At 39.4% G+C, this 15,743-nt stretch overlaps 1 protein-coding gene across 3 annotated transcripts in view; it reads left to right on the top strand.

Annotated features, from left to right (window-relative positions):
* Positions 1-15,743, top strand: part of grik1a (glutamate receptor, ionotropic, kainate 1a) — a 44,627-nt gene that overhangs the window by 9,769 nt on the left and 19,115 nt on the right. For all 3 annotated transcript variants that reach the window (XM_049592492.1, XM_049592490.1, XM_049592491.1), the window contains exons 2-8: positions 5,008-5,175; positions 5,856-6,113; positions 8,378-8,559; positions 9,313-9,366; positions 9,659-9,829; positions 10,988-11,131; positions 13,675-13,782. In XM_049592492.1, coding sequence (XP_049448449.1) covers positions 5,046-5,175; positions 5,856-6,113; positions 8,378-8,559; positions 9,313-9,366; positions 9,659-9,829; positions 10,988-11,131; positions 13,675-13,782 — 1,047 coding nt within the window. In that variant the 5' untranslated portion in view covers positions 5,008-5,045. The remainder of the gene's footprint in view (positions 1-5,007; positions 5,176-5,855; positions 6,114-8,377; positions 8,560-9,312; positions 9,367-9,658; positions 9,830-10,987; positions 11,132-13,674; positions 13,783-15,743) is intronic.

Here is a 15,743-nt window from a genome sequence, read left to right as displayed (position 1 = left end):
ATCCAAAAATGTATGCAGACACATGTCTTTTCTGGGCTTGAGCAAAGCTCAATCTGTGCTTTGCCTGGCCCTCACAACACCCTTGAGGAATATGGAAACACCCTATACATGCAAACCATTACAGAGCTGTATACACCATATTGTGAGCTATATCATTATGAGCCAATACATCTGGACTGGAGTGAATGAATGTAATGGTACTAAACTGCCTTAGTGCTTCTGAGCAAACCAGACAATCATGACAAGCTTATAGGATTTCTCTCTTCCGCCCTGTTGTTTCTGTTCTGACAAGTAATTTCAGAGTTTCACACTGTATGTTTTTATAACAGTATAAGCTGGGGAAATCATTGTTATCTTTTGCTCACAATAAGGCTTCAGCAGCAGAGGACAGACAGGAAGCCTTTTATTAGAGCTGGAAAAAATAGTGCAACAAATAGACCAAATTGTTTCAGTCTGAGCAAACATCTGCAGTATCAGCAAGGGAGTAAAAACTTGCTGAGGAAACTAACCTGAAAAATACAACTATGAGACTGACTATTACATGTCCAATATATATATTTATATATTTTTTTATGGTCCCTGTCTTGACTGATGTGACTTGACTCGCCTTTCAAAAGCCTGTTTTGAACCTCCAAGAGAAGCTCTTAAAGCCTTTTTATTTCCTGCCCTTTCACACTGCAGGAGCAATTACGCTACTTCCATTTCATCTCGCCTTTGAGTCCACATTTCACATCTTCTGCACCCGGATGACAGGATGTTGATGAGGAGTTCCGGGGCAATTTCAGAAGTCTGTCTGAACAGCATTGTTTCTTCAAAGGCTCCTGACAGCTGGTCTATGCAGCGAGTCGTGTGTGGCGTTGGGTCCCCGCATAGTAAAAACTCAGAACAGTGGAGGAGCTGCTCTGTATTACTTTCTCTTCACTTTGAGACACAAAGTGTTGAGAATATATTTTATCTCTCTAAGAAAAAATTACGATTGTTCATCTTTGAGCACAATATTCATCTTCATTTGCATGCTCCTGTGGGAACTCCAAATTAATTCTCCGCTCATAGAATAATGAAGTCGGAGGCATTGAAACTACAAATATTATCTTTTTTTATTGTGGACATAACATATTTATGGATTTGGTTATGGCTGGGAGGTTTGGTTTGCATAGAAAAAAATATTTGAAATGACCCTCATTAAATCACGCTGTAGAGAACATTTGGTGTAATTTCATATTGTGAAGACTCTTGCGCTGCTTCGTCTTACAAATAAGAATGCTGTGCACCTTGTCTGGCTCATTGCAGGTGTATTCATCCATTTTTTGTGTTTGCTTTCCATATCTAGCCTCTGTGAACAGAGCATTCATGAAGGGGTTATAAACTGTAACTTTGTCTTTATTAATGGTTAATAAAACTTTGTCTGAACTTTTGGGTTGCGAGCTTGTGACAAATCCCTGACTGGTTAGTGAGTGGTCTTCTGGGGAGACGATCTGAACCAAAATCCTTTTATCAGCATCTTATCAACATTTAACTGCAGACTTTGTCATTAAACCCCTTTTCAATGACTTGACATTTTTAACAGCAGGTGAAATGTGTTAGAAAAAGTGAGAAAACCATGAGCGTTTATTAAAGGACTACCACTTTATAACTGCATTAAATAGAAAGAATATGCAACGTGCAGTATGATTTTTTCCAACCTCATGAACCAAATGTGTTCTTATTAATGCCTCTGCCAATTAAATTATGTAATCGCCATTAATGAAGCTATTATTTCCCAGTTTATGAAGAATACTTCATTAGAATGTGGTTCCTGTAATATTAAAGAAATGAACTCACTTCAACTGTTCACCAATGCCATTGGGTTTGCTCCTCTGTTGATAATTTCTTATATTTGATCAAATAAAATCAATTTAATCAGTACAAGTTGTTTTCATGCAGAGTACCTGTGTACTTGGATGATTCTAAGCATGTTTGTGCCCTGTTTTGAAGCTGCCTGGGTCTAACAACCACTTGTTGATTCAAATCAGAACTCCAATAATTGGGAAGCATAATTAGCAAATTGTGCAAATTTATTTTCCATGTTGCAAACACTATTCGCACAGTTGCTCTCAGAAATGTTTTCACAACACTCAAACAGCTGCCTTTTAAAGCATAATCATTCTTCTCTATTTAATTGAACTTCTTTTTGTTCTTGTTAAATGTTATTGACTGAAACTTCAAAATCTGAATTTGGTTTATTGCCAAGCAGGTTTTCACATGAAAGGAATTCGCTTTGGTGTTTTGGTGCTTAGACAAGAAACATCAATATAATATAGAAAATAATATAAAAACATTTTTTAAAATACTAGATATGAACAATGTAATAGCTGACAATAAATGGGCTTGACAGGAATGTGCAAAAACATATTCTAAGGCAGGGTGTCAAACTCATTTTAGTTCACGGGCCACATATATTCCGATTTGATCACAAGTAGGACAGACCAGTAAAACCATTGCATAATATCCCTTAAATAACAAACACCTGCAAATTTTTCCATTTTTTCTTTCAAGAAATACATTTTAAAGACACTAATCTATTTACAAAACAGATGACAAACAGCCTGTGATGTCATCAGAAGAATAAATGCAATTTTAACAATGTTTCTCAGTTTTCCCACATTCAGTCAGTGGATACTCACTGTCATTACCACATGTGCATATTTGGGTACATTTCCGCTCCTGTGTAGTAATCTTGACATCATCACACCAAACTAAAATGAAAGAAAAGAACTGTATTTTGGTTGGGGTAGAAAAGCCTCTGAAGCACCATTTTACATGGTGAAAAAAAGCTATTCAGTCTTTATCTTGCTCCTGAAACCTGGCACCTCTTAGCTTTCACAAGTGCATCACTATGAGGTGGGCAAGGTCATCCAGTGGGCCAGATTCGACCCTTTGGTGGGCCGGTTCTGTTCTCTGGGCCGTATATTTTACACCCCTGTTCTAAGATGAAAAGTATTAAGAATTAAAAGAAAATGCAATGTAGAGAGATACAGACCCAAAGATTTTGCTTTACTTTTATGTCCCACTCATTAAAGGATAACTTTGGTATTTTTCAACCTGAGCCCTATTTCCCCATGTGTATGTGTGCGTATGATTCATAGGTACAACTCATTTTAAAATTGGTTCAGTATTGAGGGAGGCAGATACAGCTGGCAGCCACAAGGTAGATATGGGGGCAAATGCATCCCGTATAAGTTTGCGCATTAAAAGTGCTTTTTTTCCACCACTGACCGGTTCAGATTGCCAGTGCTATCTCTGTAAATAGCATACTAAGCGTTTCGAACATTGTTTATATAACATTACTTCCACTGTGTGTGTAGCTCTCTCTACTCATGGGACAGCCGTTTTCTTGAGGAAGAGGTCTTTCGGGATTGGATGTCTTCTCTTCTTCGGTTGGCAGTAGTCATCTTGGGAGAAGTGAGCACTGCAGACCTGATGGTCTGCAAGGCGCAGTGTCTGGAGTGTCTTAGCATCCATTTGTAGCACAACTAGCCACAACTTCACCATCTCGCCGTCCGACAAAGGCAGCCTATGAAAGCTGTACGAGGTGTTGCGCAACATTCTGTTCTTGCAATTCGGATAAGCACAAACACGAACCATTGTTTTCAATCAATGCAGTAAAACTCTCAACTGTACTCCGGGACAACCAGCGCTCAGCGGCGCTCAGCATGGCTCCTCTGTTTTCTTCCGGCAACAAGCAAAGCTCTCACGAGATGACGTCACACACACCCGGGAGGAGGTGAAGGGTAAGGGAAATGCTTAGTATGCTATTTACAGGGATAGCACTGGCGGTCTGAACCGGTCAGTGGCGAAAAAAGCACTTTAATGCGCAACCTTATACGGAACGCATTTGTCCCCATATCTACCTCAATACTGAACCAATTTTAAAACGAGTTGTACCTATGAATCATATGCGCACAAACACATGGGGAAATAGGACCCAGGTTGAAAAATACCGAAGTTATCCTTTAATCTGTCATCATGAGTTTTCAGTATCCAGTTAAGCATAGTTCCGTCAACAGTACAGCTGCCTGTTGGCTAAATGAGTACAGTCATGTCTATTATGGTGCTAACCTGCTAACTCTGTAGTTGAGACATGTTCGCGTAATAATAGTAATAAAATATATTTATTAATCCCAGAGAAAATTCAATTTTTTTCACTGTTACATTAAATTCAAAGTAAGTAATTGATTATTTGCAGCCTCAGTTAATAAAAAAAGTTTGTTGCATGAGCTCTCATCATATGACCTGCTGTTCATGCGTCCAAACTGCCAAACAGGAAGTAAGAGCTTCCAATAGGCTTTAAAGAGGGAACTCACTCTACAAAGGTTTTCATTGCTGAAAGGAATATGCTTTTTAAGTACTGTATTGTCAATGCTATGGTGTTAGGACAATTTGAATAATGATTTCTTTTCTTGATGTCTTTATTTATTATGGGCTAACTTGACTGGTTTGTCTGTAGCAGGAGCTTCCTTTTTAAAAGCAAGGGGTAGAGGCTTCTGAAAAGTGCTTCCTAATTGGTGTTAAAGTTGATTCAATTTAGGTGCACACCTGCTGGATCCTTGCTGTCAGTAGCCATGGGCACGACCTAACTTTTCTGTTGCTGATTAATGGATCTTGTTTCATTCTTTTGAAAAGTTTTAAAGTTTTGTTTTTTTTTTCATTTTTGTACATAGTTTTGTTTTCACAGCCTCACCAAAACCAGCATGAACTGCTTGTGGGTTCACTTCAAATAAGAAGAACACTCAAGACCTCAGTGTATTCTCCCCTCTGAACAATCCTGAGAATGATATTGTAAGATGTTTTGGAAGCACTGTCTTGCTTTGTTGCGCCGTATGTTAGGTTTTGAAATGCTTTCATTTTAACCAAAGGTGGCAGAATTTCTCAGCCCACACGGGAGCACAAAATCCATCAATTTAATCTCTGTTATCACCGGACTGCAGTGACAGTGTCTTTGTCTCTGTCCTCAATCTCCATGTGCAGGTGGTATTTTTGAGACCCGGGAGAGTGAGTTAGTGAGTATGGATGAGCTGGCGTTCAAGTTTGCTGTAAATAACATAAACCGCAACAAGACCCTGATGCCCAACACTACTCTCACCTACGACATTCAGAGGATCAATCTCTTTGATGGATTCGAGGCTTCCAGAAGAGGTAGGAAATGAACACGTAGCTCTGTGAGGCTTCAGAAATTACCTGCTATTACTGTAAGAGATGACAACATAATAGCCTAAATCATTCATGTGTCCTTTCTGGGCAGGAAGTGCTCTGAAATAATTAGCGGCTCCTTCACAAAACGAAAATAAGAACTTTTTAAAGGGATACTTTGGTTTGAGGGCTATTTACTGTTTTTCCCTTTTATCCAAAGTGGAACAAATTAGATGCATCTTAATGTATCTGCATGTAGTTTGTAGGTTTGTTGAATCAATAGGATTAGCATAACCTGGTTTAATTACTGGATACAGGGGATTGATAGCATCTCTTAAAGGTACGGAATTGCACAAGCTTCAAATTCCTGAAACAGATGTATTTATGTAATTAAGTTTCTAATTACATAAACAAAACATTAAACCCTAACTACTGAAAAAAATATGTTCTTTATATACCACTGAGGGCAACTAATGACTAGTGTCGCCATTTAACTCTAGCAACTTAGGCTAACAGTGTGTGCTTGTCTATCTTTGGGTAAAAAGGAAATACAGTTCCCAAACTTGACAGTCCCTTTAAAAAACATATTATTTAAACATACATAGAAAGTGAAACTGGTTTGCATCAGACTCTGACAAACAGTCTCAACAAACTGTAACAACAACCATCTAATTTTTTACCGCCAGTGTGTGACCAGCTAGCTCTCGGGGTGGTCGCCGTGTTCGGCCCTTCTCACAGCTCCTCGGTCAGTGCTGTTCAGTCGATCTGCAACGCTCTGGAGGTCCCTCACATTCAGACCCGCTGGAAACACCCGTCAGTGGACAACAAAGACACCTTCTTCATCAACCTGTATCCTGAGTACACCGCCATCGCCAGGGCCATCCTGGACGTGGTAACTTTCTTCAAATGGCGGAAGCTGACGGTGGTCTACGAGGACAGCACAGGTAGGTTCCAGTTGTTTTTATCAGTCGGATTGCCACTGTAACTTTTGAAATTGATACAGGGATCCGTTAATGTTGAATTTGTGAAGAAACCTTTTCCTGGCATCCAAGTCTCATTTTAGTCGTATGCTCAGTACCTACCAAATTGACAGTTCTTTGCGACAGGTGACTGAATTGAAATTAAACCTATCTATTGAAAAAAAAAATACTTTCTCCCTGAAAAACATGGGGGCTGTGTCGATCTGTATATTATTAGTTTTATAATGCAACTCTGGTGAATCTGAATTAACCTTTTAAAACAAAGTCACACAATAACACTAATTAACTAACTGATCAAGGCAATGGCAGACCACCAGCTCCTCTGTTCAGCAAGGTAAAATTACTGTTTTTGTCAGTTGAGTCTGGCTTTGAAGATAACACAGATAATTTTCACTTTCAGGACAGTCGCTTGTTGGAAAGGGCTGCCTGTCTGAGAAGCACTGAGCATATGACTGGATAAATGAGACTTGGATTATTCTGCACAAGTTGTGTGAGAGTTTGTAAAGTGTGTTTTGATATAATTTTGCTGCTGTTAAACAGCCTATGACTTCAATTCAGTTTATCAGAGAAAGTGTTTGAATTATTTGATAACAGTAATAATAACAATAAACTTTATTTATATAGCACCTTTCACACAAGACATGCAGCACAAGTGCTTTACAATAAGAGCAGTGTAAGCACTGAATACTTCACAGGGACGCTTAAAAACAAAAGTGATTAAAGACCATAAATCTTAAAATCATAAAGAAATCATAAGATGAAATACAGGATACAAGATTTTTAAAGAGGTACAGTAGCATGTGAAAATCAGAAATGCATTAGGAAAGTCAGAGCTATTTAAAGGCCAGTTAATAGATACGTTTTTAGTTTTCTCCTAAAATTATTTGGCGAGCTCGCTTCTCTGATATCTAAATGTAGTGTGTTCCATATCTTTGGGGTGTAATTGACAAAGGCTGCATCCTCAATCTTCCTTCTGTTGCTGGGAACCTCCAGTAAACCAGCAGCAGATGATCGCATTGTTCTCAAAGGCAAATAGTTAACAAGGGAGTTAGCAATGTAGCTTGGTCCCAGCCCATGTAGGGTTTTTTTTTATAAATTCTAAATGTAACAGGAAGCCAGTGCAGGGCAGCTAAGACTGGCCTGATGTGCTCTCTCCTCTTGGTTCTGATTAGTAGCTGAGCTGCAGAGTTTTGAATGAGGCTAGTTTTCCTCCCGGATTCAACATAGCACAAGGTGAATTGATATTTAAATGGTCATTTAAGGGTAAGGTATTCCTTGAAGACGAGGAAAACACACATTCAATAGCAACTTAATCAACATATTAAAATAGCCAATATCCCACACAGTGTCTTGTCTTGTGATATCAATATTCTAGCCATGTATCAGCTCTACACCTGAAAAAAAAATCCCCCTTTTTTTGAATATGTTAATAACTGACTGAAGACTGCATTTTGCTGATGATATTACTGGATATCAACTGTAACACTGTGTGACATTTGAAGTAAAGAATGGAGAGGCAGAAGAGGTCAAAAGTGCTGGCTTGTGTTTCCTGGACCTTACAATATATTCATATGTCAAGGTTCTAATTACTCACAAAATTCAATTCCACTGTCTACCTCAGTCACCTTCCTCGTGCTGGCTAGTGAACCCAATCTGTGACAAGGCGCGAGTGCCTCATATCAAACAGTTGCCAGTGCTCCTTCTCTCTGCCTCTTTCACGCTGCAGAGAGCCAAACCACAGTGCTGACGGCCTGAAATCCAGCTGTGTGTCCTGTATAGAGTCCCTGCCCATGACCCAGAGAGTATGAAATGCCGCTGTTGAAATGTCATAGTTTATAGATTTTTTTTTTTTTTAACTTTTTATTTTCGATCGTAAATGTATTATCCTGAAATGTCATGCAGACACACACCTGTACAATTACACGCTGTTGTTCACACACATGTACAAGCTACAGGATGTTAGGGTGTGTGCGCAGGCTATACAGCACAGGTGTGTGTTTGCCCTTGATTGTTTTAGAAACAAAGTACAAGAAGATGCAAGATGCTAAGTTGTGTGTTGTGCAACAGGGTGATGCAGTGAAAAGGATAGGGGTCCAAGTATCATTACAGCAAGCACGTGCCCTGCTGAAGCCTCCTTGACTCTGACCCGTCACCTTCCTGCAGCAGAAGAGGGAAAAACAAATGTTTAAGAATGGATAAATAAAATGTCTGATTGCTATTTTTTGTAGGTCTGATGCGGATGCAGGAGCTGATCAAGGCTCCGGCAAAGTTCAACCTGAAGATCAAGATCCGCCAGCTGACTCCAGGTAACCAAGATGCCCGACCACTGCTTAAGGAACTGAAGAAAGACAAGGAATTTTTCATTCTCTTCGACTGCTCCTATCGTATGGCCTCAGAGCTCCTCAAGCAGGTGTGCACAAAGATTGATCTAAGTGTCTTTACATTAGATTAATTAGATTCATACAGATTTTAAAACACGTTTAAGTGTCCTTTCGGGGCAACACCTTATTACCTTGCTTATTACGGCTTACATTTGAATGACATTAACGCCATTTAAGGATATGATAATAAAAAGGATGAAATAGCGCTTTCCTTATCAGAGTCTGAATTTAAATGGACCTCAACTAATTTCCCATCCCATGGATTTGTTACCGTTAAGCTAATTGAACACAGATGGTGAGGTGCGGTAGCTGATGATTTATGAAATGAACAGACATGCTGACAAACGTATTTGTGGCCATCCTTGTGTGCATCAATTCCCTACATGCCTGATGAAATGAACAGTGAAAGGTCTTTTATCCACATCTCTAGTCCTCACACGTTTTTGTACAACCTCATTTCGAATTTTAGTTCTTGTTATTTTTATCTATATTGCAAATCATTAACGACTTCAAAGGACATAACTTTAATTGGCCTCTTTAGTAAGCCACACATTGGCACATTCACCAGGCATGGTGAAATTCATGAATACTTTTGTTCTTATTTATGTATAGTTGCACCCTCTGTTTTGAACGTCAGAAAATTAAATAAACGACCAGCCAAATGACTTTGTTATTAAAGATATGTGTGACTGTAGCTGTAGCACTGTAGAACTCATCATATCTGAAATAGGCAATATGGTCTGGCATTTTCTTTTATTACTTTATTTCTTCTCATTTTGCAGCTTTCATCTATGGGAATGATGACGGAGTACTATCATTTCTTCTTCACGACTTTGGTGAGTTAGAAAACTGTAAAAGTTGTTTCATGGGAGATAGCAGACAAGTAAATCCAAGCTCATCTTTTGTGAGCTCATTTGGCCTTCGAGTGGCTGGTCAGATTTACGGAGAATGTTAAAAAATGTCGGTGTGGTTCATCAGTTCACAGTAAAAAGCTGAGAAAGTTACACCCTCAACTAGAGCTTAAATTTCTGTCCTGGTCTTTAACTCTCCATCTCATATAAAACCAAACCGGTACATCCTTTTTTCCCTCCTGCTCCTCCTCTCTCTCTCTCCTCTGCTACCTTGCAGGATTTGTTTGCCTTGGACTTGGAGCCGTACCGCTATAGCGGGGTCAACATGACGGGCTTCAGACTGCTAAATGTTGATGACCCGTGGGTGGCCTCCACCATGGACAAATGGGCCATGGAAAGATTGCAGGGTCCCAAACAAGAGAGTGGCCTGATGGACGGGATCATGACTGTAAGCCCCTGACTCTTATTTTGCATCACTGAGTACTAACAGTACAAACACCTTCGCAGCTGAGAGCCAATAACGCGCATTTGTATGCTGCGTGCGTGTGGTCATTTAATTGTAAATTGCCAGCACCTGCTCAGCTTTAAATCTTTGCAGCTGAATTGTATTTCAGCATCATAAAAATAATATTAAAGCTGTAGTCTTCAGTTTTACATACATACATATAATTATATATATATGATAATAAAATTAAGAAAAAAAAAGATGGATAAAGGGTATGGCTGATATTGTAAAATAAAATAAAATAAAATAAAATAAAATAGAATAAAACAGATAAAGATAAAGGACAAAAGGTACATGTGATATAGCAAAAACAAAAATCATATTAAAAATAAAAACAGATAGATAAAAGGTACGGCTGTTATAGTAAAATAAAATTAAAAAGAAATAGATAAATAAAATAAATAAATAGATAAATGGATGAAAGACATAGGACATAATGTAAATGTGATAAAGTAAAAAAAAAAAAAAATTAAAACAATTAAATAAAAGGCAACAATATGTAGTGATAACTTAACAGAAAAGGTAGGCAATAAATCAAATTTCTCCAAAAAGTTCTCTTAGCTTACTAACTTTTTGAGCACATTTCTTAGTATTTATAATTTCAGAAGAGTCAAATTACTTTCTAAATTCAATCCTGAAAGATTCAAAGCATGGGTGAGACTTTGAGAACTTGGCTTTATGCATTTGAAATTCCCCCACTAAAATTAAAATGTTGACAGTCTGCTGAACTTTGTAAATTTCTGCCTTCATGGTATAAAATTACATCTTTGGCTTCCAGCTCAACTGAATGATTGGTTTGAGTTTAAAAACATTCCTCAATTTTCTTTCAGAATCCTGATGTGTACTGACATTCAGAAAATAAATGTTTAGTCATTTCCTTTTCATTTTTAACAACGTTCAGATTTCCTCAGTTATATTTGTTCCGTCATTATAGCTACACTTCTCTTATACCTTGTTTACTTCTCTGATGACACAGTTTGCCTGAATAAATTCTTAAACTTGTGCTCTGTCCACTTTTTACTGTAATTCAGCTGTACATTGAGCGTGTGGTGCGAGAGAAAAAATCTCAACGACCTCTTCCTCTCACTGCTTCCTTTGCAGACAGATGCGGCCTTGATGTACGATGCAGTGTTCATGGTTGCCGTGGCGTCGCAGCGGGCCACTCAGATGACCGTCAGCTCCCTGCAGTGCCACCGCCACAAACCCTGGCGCTTCGGGCCACGCTTCATGAACCTTTTCAAAGAGGTCGGTGTCAGATATGGCCATGGATCACAGAGAACTAAAAACCCTGTTACATCAGCAGCATGACTTAAGACACCCCTGTTGCTTTTAGCTTGACCACCATGCATTTTTAATGATGTGTTTTGAAAGTGCTCCTTGAGCTCAAGATCCTTCAAATTTACCACGTAATGCCTCTGTTGCAGACATGAAATTCACCAGGCTGGATGTTACTTTGTAGGTCCCTTCTGACAGGCCATGCTTTGCTTCTGAAAGTACACAACATGAAAATGTACGCTATTTATGTACTTATAAGTTAAAAGCATGCTGTTTGGCCTGACTGTCAGGCTGGATGCCTACAGACAGAAATGAGGCCTTTGATGCATGAGTGTTTTGATCTCTTAAGTCTTAAATCCAGCAAAGGACTGTTGCCCGCCATGGAGAGGGAACATTCTCATTCAATCCCCTCACTCATATTTTCCTCTTCATGCCCCCCCCATCCTCCTTCTCCTCACCCTCTTTCTCTTTTCTTTGCATGTCAGTGTCTCTCTCCTCATGAGCTCTTTGTTTTGTTTGCCACTGCCCATCCTTTGAAGCATGTGTCCTCCTGCGCCATTCATCACAGGATAAGAGCCTTTTTGATTGCAAGAACCAGTAATATGTCTCACACAGCACTCAATTAAAAAACATTTCAGACAAGAGATTGCAGAATATGAGGACACAGCTATCATTTCAATGGCTGAAATTAAATCCTGGGCACTATAACCTGCGTGTTTTCTCTCCCCTCCAGCTATTGTGGTACACAATAGTCATTGAGCTTCTGTGGACAAAATTAACTGAATGCCATTTCGGTGCACATCATTTCACGACAGAAAGCACAGTAAAAGTCAGTAATATCCTGGATTTAAAATGTTGACTCCTTGCAGCAATGTTCATCTCTGTAACCACAGAAAGGTGTCTCTCACATTCAGTTTATGTGTTTTGCTGATATTTCTAAGTCTATTTTGATTGATATTTCTCATTTAACTTATAATGTCTCTGCTGCCAGACATGTTCCTTCGCTTGGAAAATGAAGCAGGAAAACTTACTGTCATGAGGAACTCTTCTTACTTCTAGCTGTCTAAAATTGAAGGGCACCCAGAAAAGATCTATTATTTTCTCAATTTTCACACAGGAAATAAAACTTGCTATTCTTTGCACCATGTCTGTGACTGTATAATAACCTCAATTTTAGCATTTTGACAAATTCCACTTCAAGACTTACTTGTTCTGAAGGGGAAAAATGACTTATAGCAAAACATAAAGTTTATCTTATACCGTATAAGCTGAATTAGGAGAGGATAGCAGTGGCTTGGTGTAACATGGCACCACTCAAGTTTTTATTATATGTTGAGGTATACCTATCTTATTCTCTCTCTGGGTATGGAGCAAAATAAGAAGAGAAACATTTTTTGATTCACCTCGGTGTAAGGTATTAGAAATCATCCAAAATTAGCCGACCTATGCTGCAAACAAACAGTACAAAAACATGTTATGTGTCACATGAAAGAACAGAGCAGGGATACTCGACCTGCTTTGCCTGCTGGCCACTTTGCAAAGTGCCAGAAGACCTGGGGCCAGTGAATAAACAAGCATTAATAATATGTATTCATATATATAATAAATGAATTGCCTGCTTCCAACCTTTTGAAATTTGCTGTCCTCAGTCCTCTTTTCCAGGAGGGAAATCCAGTTGCAGCAGCCCCGCACAGGTCAGGTGTGTACAGGGGCATTTCTAGGATTTGAGGACATTCAGGGATTAGCCTGGGCGTTGTTGAACCTCCGTTGGCACTTTTTTTTATGATAAAGGAGCTCTATTATGATACTTTTTTCTTAACTCTGGTGCCTCATTTACATATAAAGTACAAAAAAATTCCCAGTGTGAATCAAAGTATTTTCATCGTGAATTACAGAATGGTCAGTGCGCCACCCAGCACCATATTGTGGGTCAAATTTGGCCCACAGCCTGAAAAATGAGAATATCTAGATCGACGAAAAAATAAAATGTTATTGAGTCATTTTGTGCAGGATATGAAATCAGGTGTTTGAAATGAACAGGTCTACAGACAGCCAGGCAAATTTAGAAAAGCCATTTAGGTTTGTAACGTGTGTAAAAATACAGCAGCTTGTAAAATACGCTGTGTGCACATGGTGTAGATGACTTGTAATGTATGTGAGAACTGATAAACTAGTAGTTGCTATGCACAGCATGCATGCCAACTTATATTAATTATTTTTATACCCCTGCTTTAAAGATAGAATGAATATGCATGGAAATACAGTTATTCGCTATCATGAACATAAACTTTCATGCATATTGAAATTGTACCACAGAACAACCTGTAGCCATCTTCCAGTCTTCACTTGATATCTTCCAGCCATCCGTCATCAACACTGACTTCTCTCTCTACCTCGATCTCCTTCATTTCTCCTCCTGGGAGTCTGCTTCAGAGCGTCAATGAGACTCCGCACTCAGACGCCATTTGAGACAATCTCCCACTTCTCTTTCCCTCTACGGCTCTCCTCTGTAGGCACAGTGGGATGGACTGACAGGGCACATTGTTCTTAATAAGACAGATGGCCTGAGGAGAGACTTTGATTTGGACATCATCAGCCTCAAAGAGGACGGCACAGCCAGGGTGAGCACAGGGGCCTAAAACAGCCAATTACACCACTCTCATGCTGCTTCCACTGGCTGATTCATTCCATTAAGGCATGTGTGTGTGTGTGTGTGTGTGTGTGTGTGTGTGTGTGTGTGCGTGCGTGCGTGCGTGTGTGCAAGAGAGAGGTGCTGTGGAGATTTTGCTTCCCATTTGTTTTCCATCCACACATTTTTTATTTGGTGAAGACTTTTCCGGTCATGAATATTTATAATGCAACAACTGATTATTTCTTTCCACACTGTCTGTGCTTCGCGTTGCCCTCTTCACATTTTCAAAAGGGTGTTGTGGAGGGCGGAAGTCGCCTCACGAAAAGGTGGATCAAGGTTTGTGCCAGTGCCATGTTTGGTCGAAGCCTTTGTTGTTGGCCCCCCTCCTCCTCCGTCTCCCCTCTTTTCTCACTCTGTATGCCACACACCTCCGTGCTCCTTGCCTTGTCAACCTTGTTTCTCTTCACTGATTTTGTGTACAGCAATGCCATGTATTTGACATTTCAGTTCTCCCCGTGTTTGGGTCCAGGCATTGCTCTGACACTTGTCAAAACTTTATCAGCAGAAATAAATAAAATATATATACACCATTGTTTAGATAGACATAACAATACACCGTTGGATTAAGAAGTAAGTCCTGCAGTTTCACTTGATGTAATGTAAGGCCACAGGTGGTGGCTGTGAGAAACAAGAAAGAAATAATGGAATTTATCCTACCCATCCTTCACTTTTGCAGAGATTTTTCAGTCCACTACTTTTAATGTGCTTCACTGTTGGACTGCCTTCATACTTTTATGGCAGTCATATACACTAGCAGTATTTAATTGCAGCCAAGAGGGAGCAGAGGAGACGAAGTCAGGCATCGAGACTTTCTATGGCAAATTAAATTAAATGTTAAGATTAAATGTATGCTTTATATTATTTTTAGTATTATTATTTTTACATTTAAATAGTTGGATTTTAAGCTCTATATGACAGTCAGAGCATATCTACAATTCAAAATCTGACTCAGGTGTTCTGCACACAGTTCTCAACATGGAGTCGTCTGAGCTGGCCAGCAGCTAACCCATTTATTTAAAATTTATAATAAAAACTGGAAACAGTGTTGGAGACAGGGCAGAATCATTTCTATGAAAGTTGGTCAGTGGTGCTTGAAGGCAAAAGAAGTCAAATTACCCAGATGATCAGCACTTCTGCACTGTGCTGCCTCTTTCGGGTTTGGCGCTCCTCTAATTTGAAGGGGGATAAAAGTGATTTAATTTGTGCAGCTCTTTCAGACTGTCCAAATGTTATAGGAACGAATGGATCAGATCCTGATAATGAAACGAGTCCTTTCACAGGGGTCATGACACTCAAAAAAAATGCATCGCCATGTGAGTAAATGCAAAAAAGCCTTTTTGAGCCACATCATATGATGGGTGTAATTACACTGTTTGGCCACTACAAAAATTGGCTTTGAGGCTGGAGCGCTTCAAGGGAGCCTGAGCTAACCATGCTAGCAGTGCAGACAATGCTAACAACAGCAACAGTGCTCACAGAGCTAAGGGTGTTGTTCACCTAGTGTTTAACCAAAGGGTGGGCGTTAGGATGAGGCCATGGGTCAGGATGGCATTATCAGCGGTAACCGCCGTATTAGAGCAGTGCAGAACAGTGGTGATTAGCTGGCCAGTGGGATATTTGATTTGATTTTTATTTGAAACCCTTTTAGCTCATTGGTTAATCTTCCAAGAGCCTACAGCTGAAACAATTACAGAGACTCTACCTGCACTAACATGCACATGTGGATGGATTGGCTACCACGCCAATAAGCAGAGAAGCTTGGATTACAACACACACACAGTTTAGCATGACTTCACTCTCTGCTCATTGCCATTTCTGCATTATGTATTAATTGTATAGTTATATTAGTGCTCTGAATGTCACATACAGCTCCTTTAAAAACATAATACA

Source organism: Epinephelus fuscoguttatus, linkage group LG12 (genome assembly GCF_011397635.1).
Source record: "Epinephelus fuscoguttatus linkage group LG12, E.fuscoguttatus.final_Chr_v1".
Lineage (NCBI taxonomy): Eukaryota > Metazoa > Chordata > Actinopteri > Perciformes > Serranidae > Epinephelus > Epinephelus fuscoguttatus.
Note: the sequence above shows the minus strand (reverse complement) of the source record. Positions and strands in the feature narration are given on the sequence as shown.